Below are 22934 nucleotides of genomic sequence, written 5' to 3'. Positions count from 1 at the left end.
TTTGATAAATGAGGTTGCATAGAAATCTCTTATGCAGGGGGATTCCAAACAATTGATAAGACGCTCAACCATGCATCAAGGAAGTCAAGCTAACTCTCCTTTCCTGAAGTGTGGGGGCTGCATGGTGACCTACCTCCATCAAGGTCACTGACACAAGGCGTCTAGAAACTGTCAAAGCCAAGAGGAGCCCAAAGAGACATAACAAGTAAATGTCATGTGATACCCTGGATGGGATCCTAGCACAGAAAAGGTAGAAGGGAACCCAAATAAAATATGGACATTTTAGTTTAAAAGAACGTATGAATATCGGCTCACTAACTGTAACAGTTCTGTAGAAAAAGAGGAGAAATTGAACGTCAAATATGAGAACCCTATTGCATCAAACTGGAAAACTAGTGGAAATGGGTGGTTTCCCAGTAAAAATACACATTAACAAAATTGACCCTAAAATAAAGAAAATACAAACAGACCAGTTAACCACCTGGGGACCCCTTCCCTCCGCTGGTTCTTTGCTCATTGTTCAGGGGTTTCCCTCTCCTGGGAAAAGGAAGGAACAGGGACAGAGATGTTCGGCAGCTCCCCTAAGACCAGACCCCAACCAGTATCTTCAACTCTTCCAGCCATGACACACCCAGTGAGGACATCTGAAGGAATCTCAGGGATTATGGATTCTCAAGTGTCAGGACTTTTTTGATTGCAAGTGACTGGACACGCTTACGGAAGTAAAATAAATTAATATCTTTAAATGATAGAAGTAAACTAATAATTGCAAGAGGCAAGTTGAAGAATGGCTTTGGACCTGGCAGACCCAAGGGCTCACCCTTTCGCAGTGTGACCTGGTCCCTCTCCAGCGCTCCCCTACTAAGTGCCCTGGGGTGGCCCATTCACAGGCACAGTCTCTCACTGCTTCCGCGGCCTCCAGGATGAAGCCACCCAATGTCCATTCTACTGGGAAGGGTTTCTCCGTCCCTAGGGCTCCATGAGAAGTCACAGCTTTGAATGCCTTTGGCCTGGCTTGGGTCACATTCTCATCCTTGAGCCCATCAGAGCACCCACAGGATGGAACATGGGATTGGCTGGACTTGGATCATAACACCCATCTTCACGGTGGGTGAAATGTAGGGTCAGCCCTCTGGAACTGTTTGGACTGGAAGCAGGTGAGAGGTAGTTCCCAAAGGAAAGCTGAGGTGCTGGACTTGGACATGAGGACAGATGCTGGCTCAGCGAAAGCAGCAGATTCCACATCACTGACAGCCCACACTGTATAGCTGTGAGATCGGAATCCCAGTGAAAGAACGGGTTGACTCAGGGTCAGGGGCTGCAGCCACCCACCCGCTCTTGCTGTTCTCCCAGGATGCCAAGCTCTTCCACTTGCTGAAAAAGCAAGGTAGGCACTGGTGGCAAACTCAGGGCTCCTGCCTTGGGCATTGGATCCCTGCATCTCGGAGACTGGCCCAGAACAGCCCATGTGTCTTCGACCGAATGCTAGGATGGCAAGGAAACTCTTGCTCAGTGAAGCAGAGGGAGGCTCAAGGATTATTCCATACCATGGAATCCACAGTTGGCTGGCTTTCTTGAGGCAACGGGGGCTGGACCATGGACGCACGTAGCTCTCCAAGAACACAAGGCCTGAGTGGGAAACTGCCCACTGGGAGGCCCAGTTGCTCCCATATCTTTGATTCTCAATGAATATGAATGTCAAACTTTGTTACAACCAGAAGGCCAAAGGACTGCAGGGCCACCGTCTGGTTCTTGTGGCCAGGGCCACACTCAACGTTTAGGGGGCCATTACCGAACTGGCTGTGAGGAAGGAGGCCCTTTTCCCAACCGTAGGGATATTGGGAATTAGACAATCCCAAGGGGCTCTCTAGGCTGCCCAGGAAAGCTTATCAATCGCCCAGCAGCAGGGTCAGCTCAGTAACTGGCCACGGGGGCTAGACGGGGCCCAGAAAGACCTGAGCTGGAGAACGACAGATGCCTGCCTGGATGGCCGGAAACCAAGGGCTGTTCTGAGACTTGTTTCTGCTGCCCACTCAGATGGGACAAAGGATTCATCAAGTCCCAGGAGGGCCACATCAGCCATCAAGAAGGCAGCACCTGGGGGCTGGCAGGTTGCTGCACCCAGTGCTGCATAAATCTATACACGTCTACTAAGTACCCTCATGTGTCAGGGCTGTGCTGGACCTGGGGACTGCCCAGATAGGGGGCCAGCATCACCTTCCCTGCCTGACTCCTGAGGCCCTTCACAATCCTTGATTGAGGATAGGTTGGATTGAACCAGTCCGTGACCAGTGTGGACATTTCATTCTTCCACTGTCAAGAGTCCAGGACTAGGCAGGGCAGACAACCAACTGTCCAGCTCAACTCCTGACTCAGGTGTAAGACCTGAGGGTCTCTTTGAGGCCCCTGGTACCATGCGGACCCTTGTCAGGCTAGGGCCTCGTGACCAGGTGAGTCCTATCCATCCTGTAGGCCTCAGAGAGATGGGAAAGAAGAGGGGGAAGTGGGCCAGTGAGGCTTAAACCGAACCCCAACCTTTTAACTTCAAGCCTTAAACCCTAACAACTCTAACCCTGGAACCCTAGACCTTAGACTCTAAACTTTGACCTCTAACTCTGACCCTGACCCTTAACCCCTGACTCCAATCCCAACCCCAAACCCTAACATTTATATCCTAACTCTAGCCCTAACATACAATAAACTTTTCCAACTGAACCAAACAACCAAACAACCCAACGTTTAAATGAACAAAGCACTTGAATAGACAATTGTCCAAAGAAGGTTTACAGTGTATAGATACAACAACTGACTTTTGAGTTGTATTCTGCAACTTTGCTGAATGCATTTATTGCTAGCAGGTTTTTTGGTTTTGGTCTTTAGGGTTTTCTATAGATAAGATCATGTCATCTGCAAACAGGGACAGTTTTCTATTTCTTTGCATCTCACAAAGTTTTGGTAGGCTGTGTTTCCATTTTTGTTTGTCTCAAGATATTTTTAAATTTCACTTTTTATTTCTTCTTTGACCCACTGATTGTTCAACGTGTGTTATTTAATTTTCACCTATTTGTGAATTTTCCAGTTTTCCTTCTACCATTGATTTCTAGTTTTATTCCATTGTGGTTAGAAAAGATACCTGGTGTATATCAATCTTCTTAAAGAGTTGTGACCTAACATGCGATCTATACTTGAGAATGTGCCATGTGTGCTTGACAAGAACGTACATCCTGCTGTTGTTGGGCTGAAAGTTCCACATATGTCTGTTAGGTCCATTTGGTCTGTGTTGTTATTCAAGTCCACTGATTTTTTTTTTTTTTGCTTGTTGTTGGTTCTGTCTGTTAGATCTACCCATTACCAAAAGTGGATAGCAAAGTCTCCACTATAATTGTATGGCTGTCTATTTTTCCCCTCAGTTTAGTTTATGCAGAAAATTCCAATTAATTGATATAGTCACTCAGCCACCAAGGATATGGAGCTACCTCCCCATTCCTTATGACCTTGACCTTAATCTCATCCTGAACCTAACCTCTGACCCTGACCTTAATTCTAACTTGGAACCTTAACCCTAACTGAATTTTCTTAGTTTTAATTAATTCTCTAAACAAGAATATCTCAAAAGAATTCCTCCGATGACAGAAATATCCTTTTTCTTCTCCTCAGCCTACTGTGACTGGTAAACTGGATTTTTATTTTGTTACTTTAAATTAATTTGAATTTTAAAAGTCACGTGGCATTAGTGGCTTCCATATTTGGGCAAAGCACCACATGGCGCCCTGTGATTAGCCTAACAGATTATCACCGCATGTGTGGATGACTCCAGACCCCTAATGCTCTTCCTTTAATGCAGGTGGATATTCAGAAACTATATTTACATTCTGGCCTTTCAACTTGACACTGAGGAGACCCACAGGAACACCAATCACCCACCTAACACACCCTTAGGATATCACGTATACATTTCCTACAAAAGAGACCAAAGGACCTTGGAGAGCTCCCTGGCATGGCTGTCAGGAGTGGGCCAGACCAACCTGAATTTCACCTGTGAGAAACAGAACAAAGCCACCGCTGTCACTGCAGGAACCACATCAGCTTTTTCCTGCTCAGGGAGACACCGCTGAACCTCTACAAATTCCCACAAGTGGAGATGAAGGCGCGGTGGGGCAGAGCTGAATAGACGTCCTGTCCAGCAACAAAATACGGCAGGAAAACAAATTAGGAGAGAATGTCCTTGTACATCGTTCAAGGTGGAAAACCGGAATGCACAGAACTGGAGTGGCATGTTCTTAACTTGACTCGGCAGCGACACGGGAGAGAATGAAGACTTTACAGACTAAAGTCAACCGCAGGAGGTCCTGGAAATAGGTTCTGAGCAATTTTTCCAGGTAGCCCTTCCAGTGACGTTGAAAATAAAATATGGGGAATTCCCTGGCGGTCCAGCGGTTAGGACTCGGCGCTTTCACTGCCAGGGCCCGGGTTCAGTCGCTGGTCAGGGAACTAAAATCCTGCAAGCCTTGCGGTGTGGCCAGAAAAATAAAGAAAGAGAGAAAAGAAAAGAAAACATGGTACGAAGCAACCCTTGCAGCTGCACTTATTGAAAGTAACGTTGGTTAATATCCAGATCACTTTCCATGGCAGGTGAAAAGGAATATTATTCAAATGAGTACCACAGAAGTGTTCTCTCTTGATTGTTTCCTTGGAGAAGGAGATGACCGTGCTTTTCTCCTTCCCATTCAGGTCTCTGAAGGCCCCTGTGACCTTCTGCTGACTGTCAAGGGCCGGTCACCAGGTCTGAGTCACGTGGCCCCCAGGAGGGCTCCTCTGGCCTCAGGCGTGGTGTTGGCTGCCGCCCCATGGCTGCGCCTGGGCGGGGCTGTTGGTCTGTGATGATGTGAGGTTGGTGAACATTCTCTCTGGAGGCCAAGGAAAGACACGCCCAGGGGAGATCTGGGCACCCTTGCAGGGTGGATGCCTGTTGTCAAGTGATTCCAGCCTTTTTCCACTTGGAAATTGTTACTTAGTGCCCTGGATTCACCCCAAAATGTAGCTATCAATTGTAGAAACTGGGCTACTTGGATCCCCCAAAAACTCACACTGATAAAAATGAGGCCAACTGGGCTTCCCTGGTGGCGCAGTGGTTGGGAGTCCGCCTGCCGATGGAGGGGACGCGGGTTCGTGTCCCGGTCCGGGAGGATCCCACGTGCCGCGGAGTGGCTGGGCCCGTGAGCCGTGGCCGCTGGGCCTGCACGTCCGGAGCCTGTGCTCCGCGGCGGGAGGGGCCACAACAGTGAGAGGCCCGCGTACCGCAAAAAAAAAAAAAAAAAAAATGAGGCCAGCAGAAAAATTCTGGAGCATGTTTATGTCAGATACGGGAAGTCAGCAGGGCGACAGGAGACCTAGGAGCTGTCCAGCTGCTGAAAATATGCTAAAAGAGGCTTAAGAAAAATCACAGGTTTTCAAAATTGCAGTAGAACAGCACTCACCCCCACCCCCACCCCCGCCATAAGAGGTGCTCGATGGCTGACGGTACTGGCGGGGCTGGACTAGCAGGCTTGAGGCTGCTAAGCCTCCAGGAAGAACCCCCAAACCACACAGCCTCAGGGGGTGACCCTCCACAAAGTCCCTACCAATGGCCTGTTCGTGGTCGGTCAGACAGACATGAACGTCCTGACATCCACTGCTGCTGGGAGCCCGTGAGCCGGAACCGCTACAGTAACCAACGTTACAAAGTTTTTCAGTTAGGATTTTATGTTGTCACCACTTAAACAGGGATCTATTTGGTGAATGAGGAATGAATAGATTATTTTTCAACTGAGGAAGATTTACTTAGGCAGAGCTTTCCTGTTTTGAATTACTGTAAAAGTTTTCAAAATACAGTAAAGAGAGAGACATAATGGATTCCTATACACAAACAGGCAGACTTCCTAATGACTAAATTTTGCCACATTTTCATCCCATTTTTGTACTGTGAAATATTGTCGGTCACAGCCCTTCACAAACAACACTTCACCGGTGAAAAAGCAAGCGCGACTTCCTACAAAACCACAGCGCCGTCCTGCACAGAAATTCCTGCGCACGGTGCAATACTCAGTTAGGAGGGCTTCTCAAAACCTGATCAACGTCAGAACGTTGAGGGTGGAGAACATGCCATGAGACATGATATTTACCTGGCTAAGGACCTAGGAGTCGCCCATGAGAATCAATTAAAGAAACACCGCCCCCACCCCGCTCCGTGTAAAGAGGAAAAGAGAAACGATTATTTTTGCCATAGAACCACAAGGACCGTAAACCTCAAACTACACACGAGTTTCCTCGCAGCGCTGCCTGGGTGTATCAATATGCCCTAACTTCCAGTGCGACCACACACTGATGCTTGGATTTGTAAGAATTACGGAACCTGAAACGCCGCACCTCTGCTCTTCTTGTCAGATGCAAACCGATGTGTGCAGCGCCCTGTACTCAAAGAGTAAGAGCGAACGCTGCCCCCCGACCAAGGCTGTGACCTGCCCGGCTCCTGAGGATCCTTTGGGGGTGGCTGTCTCCTCCGCTGCTCTCACAGCTGTGGTCCTTGGGGTCTTCGTTAAGCCCGAGACTCGCCCACAGTCAAGGCCAAGAGCGAGACTCTCAGCTGCGTCCTCCTCATCTCTCTGTGCCCAGGCTTCCTGGGCGGCCCACCCCTCATCGGCCGTCCCAGCACAGCCACCTGCGCCCTCCAGCAACCACATCTGGCACGGTGTTTACTGGGCTGTTTCCACTGTTTGGGCCCGAAACGTGTGTGTGGTCTTAACTTTCAGGATCACTGCTCCTGGGAGGAAAGGTGGTGGGTGTCAGGGGCACCCGACTTCACCTTTCTCATCCACTCCCCAGTCCACCCGCCTCCCTGTGGAATCTGCCTGGGGACCCCTCCTCTCCTCACTGACCCAGGCACGCCCTCCAAGCCCAGATGCGTCCTCCTCGCCTGCGACCGGGGGCTTGGGCCCTGTCTTCTACTGTGTCCTGGGATACCTGGGCTCCTCGCCCTGGCAGCTTCACCGGGGCCTTCCTGGTCCGCAGCCTGCCCAGTACCTTCAAGGAAGCCAAGTTCCTGACCTTCAGTGTCCTGCTGAGCTGCACTGTGTGGGCCACCCCCCCCCCTCCCCATCTACCACAGGCCGAGGACAAGGCCCAGGTGGCCGTGAAGATCTTCGTCTTCTCCGTCTTGGCCTCCAGTGCAGGCTGCCAGGCTGCATCTTTGCCCCCAGGCACTGCTAGGGACCAGATGAGAACACCCTGAAACGGATACAGAATAAGAAAGGTTCTGGGTGCAGGTAAAACAAAAACAGACTCTTAAAACGAAGTCACCCATTTTGCCCAGATACCTGACAAGAGATGAAACTTCCTACTCACACTCCGGTCGAGCAGGTAAGCTCTGTGTATTCTGCAGGTTTCAGGGACCGCGGCCCATCAGTGATCAGGTCCAGAAGCTTCGGTCACCTTGGACACCTTCCTGGCACGTGGAGTCTATCCGCCATCGTCTGTTCCACCTCTTGACCCCCTGCCCCGGCCTGGGCCCCAGCTGCCCTCTACTTCCCGTTCTCTCTTTTTCCCAATTACAAACGTCTTCCCCACGCTAAGGTTTTGAACCTATCTTCCCTCTTTAAGGTCTGTTTATGGCCTGATCTAGGCCGCCCGCCTGACATTCACTTTTGTGGATGGTGAGTGAGGGGTTCCCATTCCAGGGCAGGAGTCATGGGGGCCCGTTTCTGAAGGCCCATGCGCACAGGGGTCCCTGTGACCAGAGGGAAGGGGTCAGGACTGGGGGAGTTTCAGCCTCAGTGATTCCTCCAGGGACACAGGGAGCGGACAGACGCAGGCGGGCATTACTGAGACGGGACGAGCCGAGGGCAGAGGTCCTGGTCATTCGAAGGGGAGGGACTCTGAGGCCTGCGCCGGGGCTGGGGTGGTATATCCCCAGGCAGAAGGGAGACAAGGAGCCCGCTCCAGGCCCACGTGGGATCTTTCAGACTCAACAACGGCCACTGCAAGGCTGCACGTGGCAGGGCCCACGGAAGCTGCCCTCTCAGCAGACCTGAGCACAGCCCTGCATACAGTCAGTCTCTGGGGGTGCTGCTGAGGACCCAGGCTCCTGTGGCCATGGTCTTACGCATATCTGAACTCCTGCCCAAGCCCTTACATTTGGGGGCCTGCACACGGGGGCCCCCGGCAGAGGCCTCCTTACCGGGAGGAGGAAAGAGCCGTAAACACACCTCTCCACTCGACCTGGACTCAGGTCTCTGCCAGCCTCCCCGGCCCCAGGGGCCAAACAACGGCAGGTGTCTTTCGTTCAGGGCTCTCTCTGCAGGGTCGACACCCCGACTGCTTGTGCAGGTCCACCTGACCCCCAACCCTAGCGCCACAGGAGGGTGGAACGGGCAGTCGGCCTCCCTCCTGCACCCCTCCTGCCCACGTGACCAGAGCAGCAACGCAGGCATGGCTGGTTCGCTCAGCTGAGCCCCCAACCAGAGAGGGTCTCCCCCTCTGCTGTAGGGAGAGAGTCCTCAGAACGGCCATAAGGAAGAGGTGCTGATAACATCTGTCAAGCAAACGCCCTATTTTACTAAAAATCCACACAGACGTCACATTTTACAAAAACGGCATCCACTGGGATCTCTCGGTCCCTTCCCTAACCCAACAAAAGACAGGGGCTCTGAGGAAGAGTCCCCCGCCACACGCTAGGGCTGCCCCAGGTACCCCCTGACCCCTGGCCCAGGGCATGGAGGTGGGGTTAGCGGAACCCACGCCAGGATCCGGCCTGGGGCCTGTGCAGGGCCCTCACCGCCATCCTGGGTTAGGGACCTGCCAGGACCATGGACACACTCGCCGCCCACAGCCCGAGCCCCAGCTGGACGCGGCTGCGGCCCCAGCAGGAGGAGACCTGAGGGTCTCAGGAGGAGGGGACCCGCAGCGGCTGCAGCCAGCCTCGCCCAGGGTCAGTGTCAGTGATGGCTGGGCTTCCGCTCCAGCTCCTCCTCCTCCAGGCAGTGCCGCGGGGGCCGGGCTTTGAAGAAGTCGGAGACATAGCGGACCTGGCGGAGGAGAGGAAGGCAGGAGCTGACTGGGCGGGGACAGGACAGGACAGGGCAGCACAGGGCTGGGAGGGGCAGCAGAGCCCAGGAGCTAAGGGGCACCGTGGCGGGGGCAGAGAGGACAGCAGATGTGGGATCTTAGGAGAAAGATGGGAGGAGAGGGCTAGGGTCCTGGAGAGGCAGAGAGAGGGCAGGAGGGCCCCAGACGGGGGGTCTCTGGTCAGGGCAGGGGGTCGGGGCCTGGGAGCTCACAGTGAGGCCGGCCACCAGCGCCCCCTGCAGGAGGCCAACGAGAACATCACTCCAGTGGTGTTTGTGGTCAGACACACGGGTGTAGCCCACGTAAAGGGCAAAGGCCACCAGGAAAAACTGCACGGTGGGCCGCAGCAGCCGTGCCCACTTCCAGCACAGCCGGGCCTGCACGTAGAGCTGGGGGCCAAGAGCAGCCGTCAGCACGGGAGCCTGCCAGCCCACCCCCGCCGGACGCACAGACGGTGACACTGAGGCCAGGAGCCTGGAACCTGTAGGCCCAGGACCTCCAGTTTTTATCAACCAACCAGAAGCCCATCCATCACCACCTCCACCCACCTCGCTCTACTGAGGCCCAGGGAAGGGCCTTGGCCACGGCTCCACAACAAGCAAGTCACAGAGAAACAAACTCACCGCCAAGAACATCATGCAGTACATTCCAAAGGAGGAGTGTCCAGAGTAGAAGGATAATCTGAGAAAGGAGAGCGCGGCAGGTTGCACGAGGGCCCACACTCAGCACCTCTGCCTTCAAACACCCCCGGCCCCGGTCCCATCCTGCCACGCCTCCCAGAGTCTGGGAGGATTTCAGGTAGAAACACGGCCACTGTGGGACACCATCAGGCCTTCCCTTTCCGTTTCTCTGACAATGCGATAGGGTCTCGCGGTCTTTAAGGCCTCCCCGCAAAGATGCCGCAGGCCCCGAACTCAGAACCGAGGGCAGATAACTGTGTCCAGCCAGCAGCGTCACTTTCACTGTGTCTCTTTTCAAGACTATTTTCCACCCGTGGTCGCTGATACAAGGCTCACATTTTCTTTTTATATAATTTCAAGTTTTAACAAAGGACATCAATGGACAAGAGAAAAGATGGCAGATTAAGAGACTCCAAAGGTCCATCCCCCCACCCCATAAAAGCAACTAAAGAACTGACAACAACGGTTACCAATCAGATTGGTTGGTGGTGGCCGTGGAGGGAGAACAGAGCTCACTTACAAAGAACTGAGATTGTCTGGTCCTGTCTGATGGCTCCCTGGATCACTGGTCGTAAATATTTACAGCACATGCAATGGTCACCACTGCCTGGGGCAACGGATAGCAGCTGCAGCAAACAGACTAACCGAAAAGCTTGGGAGGAAAGGCCAGGGAATGAGAAGCTCTGGAGAATAAGGGCTGGGATTCCAGAGGCCAGGGCTGGGCCTCAGGGCTCAGGAAAGACCTGAGAAGGCCCTAAGCTCTCACCTCTGGCTGACCGAGCAAGAAGTAAAGGTTAAGGCAGTTGTCAACTGACACGCCCCAACATAACACACAAAGCCCATCTGTAAAATGGAAGGGTTTTTTTCCCCCCGGTTCCAGGTATTTAAGACCTATCTGTCCAATCGCTAGCTGATGACTCAGCTAGCAGCAGAACTTCACGGCCACTCAGACTCTACAAAATTAGTTCACAACACTCACTAAGCAAACAACCAACAACTACAACAAACAGCAAAAACAAGCCCTGGGGAGAGGAGAATCTGATTTCCAGTGTTGCTACATTATAACATTTAAAATGCCCAGTTTTCAACAACAACAAAATTATAAGGCATGCATGAAAAAATGTGGGAAATACCCAGGGAAAAAAAAATCTATTACTAGAAGCTGTCCCTGAGGAAGCCCAGATGTTAGACTCACTAGATAAAGACTTTTAATCTGCCATTTAAAATACGTTCACAGAGCTAAAGGAACTGTGAGAATGATGTCTCACCTAATAAAGAACACCAAAAAGAAACAGAAGTTATAAAAAGGAAACAAATAGAAATTGTGGAGTTCAAAACTATAGTATCTGAAATAAATCACCAGAAGGGCTCAAAAGCAGATCTGAGCAGGCAGAAGAAGCGTGTGTGAACATGGAGCCAGGTCAGTCGAGACTTTGGGTCTAAGGAACAAAAAAAAAGAATGAAGAAAAATGAATGAACCGCAGAGTCTTGTGGGACACCATCAAATGTACCAACATATATACAAATAAGAGTCTCAAAAGGAGAAGAGAGAAAGCGGCAGAAAGAATATTTGAAGAATATTTTCACCAAGTGAAAAACATCCATCTACATATCCAAAAAGCTCAATGAACTTCAAAGAGGATAAACTCAAAGAGAGCCACAAAGAGGCACGGTATAATCAGGCTACCAAAAGACTGTCAAGGAGAAAATCTTGAAAGCAGCAAGAGAAGGGATTCACTTTGTACGAGGAATCCTCAGTAAGATTAGTAGCTAATTTCTTATCAGAAACCACGGAGGCCAGAAGGATGACATATTCAAAGTACTGAAAGGAAAAAAACCCCTGTGAGTCACAAATTCTACATCTGGCAAAACGATCCTGTAAAAATAAAAGGAGAAATTTAGACATTCCCAGACCAACAAGAACCAAGAAAATTTATAGCTCATACACCTACAAGCTCTACAAGAAATACTAAAGGGAGTCAGTCTTTCATGGAGGAATGAAGGATACTAGACAGTAACTCAAATCCACAAAAAAAAAAAAAGTAAAAGTCACCAGTAAAAGTAATTACAAAACATAAACAGCAGTGTTAATGTATTTTGGTTTATAGTCCTGCTTTTCCCCACACGATCAAAAAAAGAAAAAACAGGGGCTTCCCTGGTGGCGCAGTGGTTGGGAGTCCGCCTGCCAGTGCAGGGCACACAGGTTCGTGCCCCGGTCCGGAGGATCCCACATGCCGCGAAGCGGCTGGGCCCGTGAGCCGTGGCCGCTGAGCCTGCGTGTCCGGAGCCTGTGCTCCGCAGCGGGAGAGGCCACAACAGTGTGAGGCCCGCATACCGGGAAAAAAAAAAGAAAAGAAAAAAACAACTGCACATAACTAAACTTACTGGATCATTCCAGAATAAATACAAACATCTCATCATTATGTTGTACACCTGAAACTAACACCATGTTATATGGCAAATATAGCTCAATTTTTTAAAAACCGCATAAAACAGTAATGATAAGTCTATGTTGATGAGCACACAATGTATAAAGATATAATCTGTGACAATAAGCTCATGGAGTGGGGGGGCCGAACTATATAGCTGCAAATTTTGGGCAGAGTAAATACCTATTAACAGAAAAGGCAGTAATGGAGAAACTGCAATACAAACAAAAGAGATACAATATACAGAAAACAAATAACAAGACAAAGGACATTACATAGTGAGAAAAGGATCAATCCGTCAAGAAGGTATATCAATAACAATTACAAAGACATAAGCACCTAACAACAGAGACCAAAATACACAAGGCAAAAACTGACAGAAGCTTAAGATGGGTAAATTGGTGAATTTTATACTGTGTGAACTTTTACCTCATTTTTAAAGAAGGCAAATAAGGCCATCAATTAAAGGGAAAGTTCACCAGCAGAGATGGTGAGAGGACAGGGCAGCAGCCTGAGGACGGGCCCTGAAATTTAGAGGAGGTGGGTCACTCCTCCTGACGCCTCCTGCTCCGCTCCAGGGCCCGACGTCCCTGGCGCCACCTCACCTCCCCGCCTGCAGGACACAGGCCCATGGGCGCCTGCAGGCCTCGCCCCTGCCTCTTCTCTGCCCGGCGTGGAGCCTCTGTACCTTCTACACCTGACAACTCATCCCTCAGTATCCGGCTCCCGGGGGCCCTTCTCCAGCCCCCCACTCTCCTCCCCGGGTGCGGTGTCTGCGGCCCGGGCCCCCCGCAGTACCCACCTGGACCTGGTGACGTCAGCAGGGCTTCCCCTGCACACCTCAGCCTGCACGTACGCGGAGCAGTTGACGCGGCTCCAGTCGGGGTCACACACGGCCAGGAAGTTGGGCCGCAGCCGGCCGGTCATGTACTTGGCCAGGTCTGTCAGCGACTGGCTCACTGCAGCCCCGAACAGGAACGTCCCCAACACCTTGTAGAGGGCGGCCAGGTACTTGTTGAAGTCGGAGCGGGAGTAGAGGCGGTCTGTGTACACCAGGTAGGCCTCTCCGGCCGACACCTGCGGGCAACAGCCGGGGACTTCAGGGCCGCTGAAGGGGGTCAGGGTGCACGGCCTCCCCGCGGTCGCTGGGGAGATGGGAACTCCAAGGGGGCCCTCTTCCCCGCGGGCGCCACCCCCCCATCCTGGGCGGGACTCGACCCGCTAACGCCCCCGCCCCCCACGCCCCTCCCGCCTTACAAGGATGACGGTGGTGGTGATGATGACGGCGGCCATGAGCCCATGGGTGATGGTGTCTGGGCGGTAGGGGTACCGGATGGAGTCATCTCCGCAGTAGAATCCTCGCTTGTACGGGGCGTTCACGAGGGTCAGGATGGCGGAAGGCAGACAGGCTGGGGTTGGGGAGAGGAGGCCGGTAGCCATGAGGTTCTCCGGGCCCCAGGGCCACGCAGACGAGCCTGCGCCGGCACCGGGCGCTTGGACGCCTGCCTCAGCCTCCCTCCGGGTCTCCTCACCTCCGAGTCCACCCGAGAGCTAGGAGGAGCTTTCCTCGCAGCAAATGGGAGGTCACTGCCCCATGAAACCCCCTTGTGGTTCCCTATCATCATCAGATAGACACCAACGTCCTGCCCAGGCCCAGTGTCCACCGCCCCCCCCCCCCCCGCAATGTCGCCCACCCTCTCCCCGCCTCGCTTCCCTCCAGCCTCCTCTCTGCCCTTTGCACGAAGCCGGCAGGCAGCCAGCAGGGCCTCTGCTCTCCTTCCGTGCTCCTGGGAGCCCTCTCGCAGCCGGAAACCTCCGTTCCTCACGGCCCTCGCCTGTGTGCAACCGTGCAACTGCCATGTGATACCCGAAGGATCCCCCCGGCTACACACAGCGCTCTGCGGGCACCTGCGGGGGTGGGGGCAGCACCTGTCGTGTTCAAGGCTGAGGCCCTGGGGCCTGCTGGGGCCTGGCTGAGGCCAGTGTTTAACAGGCATCTGTTAAAAGGAGGACACCCTGCTCGTCCTTCTAGGGCCGGCCAGAGAGATCGGGAACACACCTCATCCCCGCGTTGTCCCCGGACCGGCCACGCGCTGACCCGACAGGCCCGCGGCCCGGGCCCCGGGAGCTCAGTCCAAAGGTGCTTCCAGGAGCCACAAGTCATGACCGGGCCCTGCCTGGCACGGCCGCAGGCCCGGAGTCCAGAGGCCCTGCCAGCCAAGGGCGACCAAGGGCGGCTGGGGCACAGGGCTCCCTGCTCTCCAGGGTGGGTGCACAGAGACAAAGCCAGGCAGGGTGCCCTTTGGCCTTGGCAGGGCAGGTGACACGTGAAAAAGGGTGTGGCTCTGCTGGGGCCTGACGGCCAGAGCAGAGGGAGGGCAGGGCCAACTCCTCCTTCCAAAGGCCAAATTCAAGGGCCTCGGGGGACCGCCATGTGACGATGGTGCTGCTATAGGGAGAGACTCGGTGAAGAACACAGAGATCTGCCTCATGCAGCTGAGAGCAGCTGGGGATGAAAGTAATAGGCACACGATGACCGGCGACCGCAGGCGGGGAGGTGGCTTAAAGGAAGAAGTACAGAGGAGACCTGGGGAAAAACACATCCCCCAGAGGGGTGGCCAGTGCCAAGGCCGGAGATGGGCCTGAGCCTGGAGAGCAGAGTGCCGGGGAGAGGGGCTCTGTGGGGGGCGGGGTGGGGGGGCGAGGGTCTCAGGAGGGTTGCAGCAGCGGGAGGAAGTATGTTTCCAAAAGACCTCTCTGGCCAGGGTGGAGGCCTAGGAGGAGAGGCCGAGAAACCCCACGGCCTGAGCCGGGCAGGGGCTCCCACGGGGGCCCGGGCATCGAGTCAGCCTCTCAACTGCTGTCCCCAAGCCCCAGCCCTCCCCCCTGGAGATTCGGGCACACACACACACACACACACACACACACACACCCTCCGATCAGAACTGGAGCTGGGCTCTCCCAGGATTCAGGACACAGAGGTCAGAGCACAGGGCTGGAGCCTCCCTCTGCCTGGGCCGCGCCAGCTCAGATGTCCCCGCAGCAGACACCACCAGAGCCTCCCTGCCCTGGTGTCAACCCCCGGTGTTTTCCCCGGGGCCCTTGTCACCATCTAAGACTGAACTGTTCGTGTCCTGAAGCTTCTAAGACAGGGAGCTGGCTCTGCCCGGGCCCCCAGCACCTGGCACATGGCATCTGCACCCAACCTAATCTAAGCTCCAACCCCCCTCCCTCGCTGCTGTGTGACCCCCAGCGGGCACCTGAACATCTCTGGGTGTAAACTGGGGAGCCTAACAGCACTCCCTCCTAGGCTGATTGGAGAAAAAGGTTTAATTATTTGCATGTTGCTTAGTGCCTGGCATACAGTCAGTGGCACACAAATGTTTAAATAAATAAGTGCTCAGGAAACGATTCCCAGGGTTGGCAGATGCCCCCCGGGGACCTCCAGTTGCCACCTGGCGCATCCCTAAAGGGGTCTCTTCTAGGACATGGGAGGAGAGCCTGGCCTCTGCCTGCAGTCAGGGCAGACCCCTCAGTCCCCAGCGGAGGAGCAGGAGCCAGACTGGGGACAGGGCAGTGTAGGCTGGAGGGGCCCCTCCCTGCGCCGGGGGTAGAATTCCCGGGCCATTGTCCGCACAGCCCAGGAGCAAACACACAGCCTTTGTTTCCGGGACCCTGGAGGAGGGGCGGGGAGGGGGCCTCTGCCCCCAGCTTGGCCCGCAAACCCGCCCGACAGGTTTGGCCCGCGCCACCCCGAGGCCCCCAGTTCCACAACAGCCTGCGGCCCAGTCCTTCTCCCGGCCTCTCCTGGGCCCCAAGCGAGGAGGGCGACGGGGCGCGGGTTCGAATCCCACCACTGCCCGTGCGCCCCCGGCCAGGGCTCCGCCCTCCCAGAGCCCACTGGACCAGACGGCCCAAGGTGCGGGGTGGAGGGCCTCCCGGGGCGACCCGCGGCCGCGCCCCCTGCCCGGCTCGCCCGAGCCCGGCCGACGCCCGCGTGAATCACCGCCCGGGCCGGGCAGGGCGGGAGGGGGAGGCATGAGCGGCCCCCGGCAGCGACTTCCTGCTGCCGCGGGCGGGGGACACCGAGCCCCTCCGACCGGGGATGCGCGGGGGAAACTGAGGCCTGGGAGGGCGCGCGCGGGCTCCGGGGCACGCGGGGTGGGGGCGCGTTGCTCGATCCGCGGCCCGAGGGTCCTCCCCCGGCTTCCCCCCGCTCCAGGGGGCCTCCGAGAGGTAGGGACGCTGCAGCCCCCAGCCCGTCCTACAAAACTTTGCGGGGACCGGGGATGGGCCCGCCTGGGAAAGGGTCCTCCCGCTCCCACACACACCCGGGTCCCCGCGGCTCTTACCGACCACCACGCACAGCACGTCGAGCAGCACGAAGACCCACCTCCGCTCCATGCCGCCCGCGACCCGCGGCGCCCGTCCCAGCGCGTACCGTCGCGTCCCAGCCGGGCCGCGGGGAGGGGCGGGCAGGGCAGGACACCGGAGGGAGGGGCGGAGCCTCCATGGGGAAGGGGGCGGAGCCTGCCTCCGCCCCGCCCGATGCGCGCGGGGAGGAGGGGCGTGGGGAGCGCGGGGGTGGCAGGGGAACAGTGTCGGTACGAGACCCGCGGCAGGAGGGGCTACGGGTCTCCGAGCTGGGGGGATGGGGGGGGTCGTCGGCGCCCAGCACTTTCCCCGCCCCCCGCCGGGAGGCTGAGGCTCAGGGACGGCCAGTCCGGTGTCACCCCAGAGCGTCCGCATCCGGCCACACGCTCCGGTCACCCACGGATCGGGTCGGCTGAGTCGGGGGGTCGGGAGGAGGAACGAACAAACGAAGGAATGAGTGAGGGGTGAACGGACAGGCCGGCAGGAAGGGGTGTGGAGGAGGACGGAGCTCGGGCTCCCGCAGTCTGCGCCTCGGTTTCCTCTTTGGGGCACTGAACTCCTGTGTGCCTGTCTGAATACGTCTGAATCAGGAAGTGCCTACAAATAGATGGGGGGTGTCACGGCTTAACTGCAGGGTATTTTTTTTTTTTTCCTCCTGATGCTTAAAATCCTGGCCGCCCTTCCATCCCTGGCATTGGAAAGAAAGTTCCTCAATGCCCACCCAGTTTGTGCCAGGTCCTGCTCCTGGGTGGCACACTTCCTGCCCCCTTTTACAGGGAGCAAACCGTGCGGGCGGTAGGAACTTGCCCGCACGCTAGGAAGGGTAGGGTTAGGGTCTGTGCCCTGCACGCCCACCCGGTCCCGAGGCAGCCCCGAGCTGGGAGGCGCAGGAGGTCCACACACCCACACGGGATCCTTGGGGCTGGAACCAAATGAGAGGCCTCGGGGAGTGTCACCACCTCCTGGAGAGCCCTGCCTGGACCTGGCGAGACACAAGGGAGGTTCTGCCATTGTCTCAAGGTCACACGGCGGCAAGAGGCAGGGCTGGGGTTGGAACCCAAGCAGCCTGGCCCCAGCCCCACCCCCACCCCCAAACCGCGTTCACCGGCCCACCCCCTCCAACAATCTTAAAACAGAAAGATGTTTCCCGGCTTTATTTTAGAGACGAAGGAAGCCGCTTCCAGAGAGGGGCATCCCCTGGCCCAAGGTCAAGCAGCTGAGACGTGAACTCAAGAGTCCCCGACCCTGCTTCCTGGGAGGATGAACACAGACGCCTGCACCGTGGTGGGAGTGGGGGTTGGGAGAGAGCCAAGGTGTTGGGGGTGGGGGGGCGACAACGCACAGCTGATCTGTGGCTCCTCCACCATTGGCCAGACGGTGGAGTTGAGGCGGGTGTCTCTGGGCCGAGGCCCCTGAACCCCGGAACAACTTTCCCTAAGCAGGCCATCAGACACCGCCCCCCCGCCCCCCGGCCACACACACACTCAAAATAACTCAGCCCACCCCCAGGGGACATTACAAGGTTCTGCATGGAAGCTGCTGGACCTGGATTGTCCGCCTGCGGCGTGGCGGAGACAGTGCGGGCAGCACATCCCAGCAACCCCCCCTTTCCAGCCGCACACCCCGAGGAGTTGGGAAGGCACATCCTAAAAATGCAGCTTCCTCCCTCACCCCCAGACTTCCTCCAAGGCGTCCAGAAGAATCAGATTACTTGCCCGGAGCATTTTTCTCTGTCTGAGCAGGGGTGGGGCTGTCGCCAGGGACCCGTTTCAGGCTCAGGGGGACCCAGCAGCCCTGGACTCCTGCCAGCGTGGCCCCACTCCGGGAAGGCTCCGGCTCTGCCCACTGGCTCCTCCTGCTGTAATCACAGGGAGGGCTGGGCCCTATCATTCATTCATCCGTTCATTCATCCACGCAACGGAATTACACGTGTGAGGGTACCTGGCATACATGTTACCTGAATGTTAGCCGGTGTAACTACCATGGCACTTTTTTCACTTTAGCCCTGCGGCAATCGGGTGACTGCTTCTTTCTCTCTGTGTAGTCTTGACACCTTCAGTTCAGGTAGGGAAGGTGCAACATGGTAGTGGCATCAATGAAATGTGGGGTTCTTTATTTAGCACCTACTGCGTGCCGGGCGGGGCCCGCCAAAGAGGAGTGCGGCGGCCGGCCTGGGTGGAGACGGTGGGGTTGAACCCGGGAGGCTCCAGGGGAGGCTCCCGCGGGCAGAGACTGGGCCGGTAGCAGCGTGGCCTGTTCCTGACGAGCTGGGAGACCAAGTGGCTGAAGGGAGAGCATGCGGCTGGAGCCGAGGTGGCCACTCTCCCCTCCCTGCTGACCTGTCTCACGCTGCCCTTATCAAAATGTGGCCGCGGCAGCAAGGATGAGAATCAGGGTTAAAATTAGGGCTAGCTGGGGAAGCCCCGTGGGACCAGCAAGGCCCGCCCCCGGGTGGGGGGGGCGGGGGGGGGGCGGAGCCGGGCCGGCGGCAGGATGTAACCGAGCCCCTAGTTGGGGCCCGAGCCCCGCCTGTGTCTCCTGGAGACTGGGCCTCCCCTTGTGCCTGGCGGTCACCGCCGCCCTGCTGCCTCACCCCACCTGAGGGGCCCAGGCTTGTCTCAAGGAAGAGGTGCTGGGCGTGGGGAGAAAGGTGCTGGCACACAGTAGGTGCCCCCTGAGTGCAGCCTGCAGCCCCGCCTCTCTCTGCACTGCTCGTGGGGCTCAGGCCACCCTGGAGTTAGCGCCTTGACACGGGCCCCACTCCCTGCCGAGGGCCCTGGAGCCCAGGCTGTACCCCAGGTGGCTGTGCCGGGCGCGCCCAGGCAGGGAAGGCTAAGTGGGCGGTCGGCGCCTCAGCCTCTCCATCTGCACGATGGGCACAGGCCAGCGCCCGCCCTGGGGTCATGGTGAAGTGCCTGACCGGTGGCCAGCCCCGCTAGGAAGCACGACACAAAATGGTGGAGGTGGGCACCTGAGGTGGGCTTCCGTCAGAACCCAGCGTCAGTTCACCCAGAATCCCAGCACCGCGTGGCTCCCAGGACTCCGCCACCCCTCAAGGGCGCACCACCTTCCAGTCGGGGACAGGGTCACCTTCCCGGTTTAGCACTGAGTCCCCATCCGGGAGCCCCAGGCCCAGTGACGTGGCCCCTCCTGCAGGCCACCCCGACCTCACGGCCCCCTCCCCACCCCTCCTGTGCTCTCAGACTGTATCTGCCGACCCCCAGGCTTGAGCCCCAGGAGGCAGGACAGCGCAGACCCGGTGCTCAGTAACTGCTTCTGAATGAGGGTGAGCCCGTGATCAACGCCCAGCCCAGGGGCCAGAGCCTGAACTCTCACAGGACCACGGCCGTGCGAGACGGTCACAGAGCCATCTTCACGAGAGCCGGTCTCCACCTGCTTCTCAAGAAACGAGGGAAGACGGGGCAGGTCACACCATCGAGCACGCTGTCAAGCTCCGAGCGCACCCCTCCGTCCCTCCCCGCAAAGCCGCGGGCCCGGGTCCCTCAGGCAGGTTACGACTGATGAGGAAAAGTGACACAGGCGGCACAGGAGGGCCAGGGAGTCCCCCAAACCTCAGAGGCCAAGAACCCCCTTTCCGTGATCCCACCACCGTCCCGCGTGTCGCCCAGCAGGGACGGCCCACTGGAGCAGGGGCTGAGTTCACTTCCCGGGGGCTCACCACGGAGCTCGAGCCCAAGACTCCTCTGAGCAAGGGCTGCGGCTCCAACGACGGGGGGCGGGGCCGTGTGAGCAGGCATCGGACCCCCGCAGACGCCTCCACACTGCAGCTCTGGAGCCACCACTGCCCACCCTCCAGTTCCGCTTCGGGGGGCTGGCTTGGCCAAGCCCCACCCACTGGACCCCCGAGACGGGGAGGCGCTACGGGCTCCAGTCAGCGCCCAGACTGGTGGGACGGCAGCGGCCTCTGCCGGACGGCGCCACGGCCCAGCCCCGACCTCTGGCCATTCACCGGGTGTCCGACGTGCCAGGTGCCCGGGCTCCGTATCCTTACCCCAGCCCAGCAACAGGGCTGCCAGATTCAACGAGGACACGCACAGGACTCCGTTAAATTCGAATCCTAGGTGACCGGCAGATCACTTGTTACCGTCAGTATGTCCCAAATGTTATATGGGACATACTTACACTGAAGTATCTGTCTACCTGTGATTCAAATCTGACTGGGCGCCCAGTGTCTCATCTGGCAGCCCCATCCCAGAACCACAGACCAGGAAAACAACCAGCGTGGGGACAGAAGCGCTGGCTAAGCAGTGGGGTCGGGTCTGGGCAGCCCAGTCCCACTCCAGAGCCCAGGGTCCCGGGCCAGGGAGGCCGAGGCCCCAGCCCAGGACTGGCAGCTTGTGGCCGCCTCCTCCGTCCCCCTCCCAACCCCAGGAGCTGCCTGTGGGTCCAGCCTCCAGTGTGGCCCTGGCTGATGCCAGGCTCCTTCCGCAGAGGGGCTGGAATCAGGGTCACCTGACTCCATGCCGCAGAACCCTGGCACGTGCCCTGGGAAGGCCCCTCAAACCAAGCACCCGGTATGGTTAGAATGTAGGTCACAAAAGCGCTCTACTGCCCCCTGTGTGGCGTGGAGAAGGCCCTGGACAACCTGGAAAACAGTAAAACTACGACGACACTTCTCTTTGTAAGCAGCCCATCCCAGGGGCTGTGCGGGTGTCCCCGACCACCAGGGATGGGGCGGGGGGACCTGGGTGTGGTGCGGTGCAGTTGGCGACTCTGCCCTCGGGTCTGGGATGCAAACGAGTGGACCTGCAGGCAGGCAGGGCCTGCCTCACCATCAAGACCCCCGAACCAGAGGTGGATGGCGCGTCGCCTCCCGCTCCACTTCCAGGGCCTCTTTGTGAACGACGTCCAGCAAAAACCAACAGTACGGAAGGCTCTCGGTCAGCAGATGACGCCCCTGAGGGGAGCGACGGTCACTCTGCACCAGCTCAGGAGCCTTGGAGGCCCCTGCTACCTGACAAGCAGATTTCCGGTGCCCGGGCCGAGAGGGACAGCCTCCTCTGCCCGGCCCGACACGGCCCCCTGGCCCCACTGCTGACGCCGCCCCTGTGGGCCCAGCTGCCACCCTTCCTGCCCACGCGCTCTGTGCCCCTGTCACTCCTCCCCCTGGAACGGCGGCCCCTCCCCGCGAGGCCTGCCCGACCACGCGAGGGGGGGCGGTGGCCCCCGCCCAGCCAGAGTTACTAGTGTGGTTGTGGGTACAAGACCCAGAAACAAGGCTCACCCAACCTTCTGCAGGGACCACAGCCTGAGGGTGGCCGCCTCGGTCACCACAAGGGGCCGTGTGCCCGGGCACGACAGTGAGAGGGAGCAGAAAGAAGAGAAGCGGCACACCCCGCAGGGACGCCCCGACGCTTGACTCCTGAACCCGCTCCCGTCTGCGGGACTCCCTGCACAGCGCCACAAGCGGGGCTCCCGCAGCCTCGCGCCAGGCGCTAACATTCTGAAAACCGAGGCAGACAGACACCAACGCGGTTATGGCCAGGAAGGCGCGCAGAGCAGCAGCTGCCACAGCCACAGGGAGGCCGGGCAGGGTACTGGCAGGATCTGAGCCGACACTGAGGAAGAGACTCCTTCAAAACAGCCACGAGAGTGGGAGACGCTGTGACCCATAACCATGGGAAAACAGTTAAGAGATGTGTGTCCAGGAATAGCCCAGATGGTGAACTATCCAAAAGTTTAAAGTAACTATTATAAAAAGGATAAAGAACGTACCAGAAAAAAAATTGGAGAATTTCATCAAAAATATAGAAACAAAAAAACTGCAAATACTAGAATCAAAATATACAGCGTATGTGTCACAGACACAGTGGGACGGGCCAGGTGGCAGCCTGTAGCAGTGGAAGGAGGGATAGGGAGCAAGGACGGGTCCAGACACGCAGGGAGAACAGGACGACGCATGCAGAGTCTGCAGACGACGACAGGGGTTTGCTGAATAACCAGGGACCCAGGAACAGAGCCCAGAAGGAGCAGCAGAAACACCTGACACGTGACAGCCAGGAAGCCCCCCAGTGATGAAAGGCATCAACCCTCAGGTCCAAGGAGCTCCATGTAGGAAACACCAGGCGCAACACATCCAAACATACAGAGAAAATCACGGTAGGAAAGAAAAGACATAGTATTTAGGGAACACAAGTGAAAATGCCAAATTTCTCGTCAGAAAACAAGAGAACCCAGGAATAAATGGAACATCTTTAAAATGCCGAAAGCAAAAAAGGAAACCTAGAATCTTATACCACGTTAAAAGGAAAAACAGTGCTTGGGAAACCAAGGAGGGGTACGGACATTTTCAGCCAACGCGCGGAGAGCACACCGCGCAGACTCACTTCCC

The 22934-nt window shown here is 56.9% G+C and overlaps 1 protein-coding gene across 1 annotated transcript; it reads right to left on the bottom strand.

The window, feature by feature from the left end:
- Positions 1-8569: 8569 nt before the first annotated feature.
- On the bottom strand, positions 8570-16684 carry PLPP2 (phospholipid phosphatase 2). Its single transcript, XM_059060950.2, is given in 7 exon segments — positions 8570-8978; positions 8981-9059; positions 9312-9488; positions 9723-9780; positions 13011-13285; positions 13466-13617; positions 16561-16684. Coding segments are annotated over 7 exon segments (966 nt in total). The 5' UTR covers positions 16613-16684; the 3' UTR covers positions 8570-8805.
- Between the last annotated feature and the right edge of the window lie 6250 nt (positions 16685-22934).

This window comes from Kogia breviceps, chromosome 4 (genome assembly GCF_026419965.1).
Source record: "Kogia breviceps isolate mKogBre1 chromosome 4, mKogBre1 haplotype 1, whole genome shotgun sequence".
In the NCBI taxonomy this organism is placed as follows: domain Eukaryota; kingdom Metazoa; phylum Chordata; class Mammalia; order Artiodactyla; family Physeteridae; genus Kogia; species Kogia breviceps.
The sequence above is the reverse complement of the archived record's forward strand: the minus strand, read 5'-3'. Positions and strand labels throughout refer to the sequence as shown.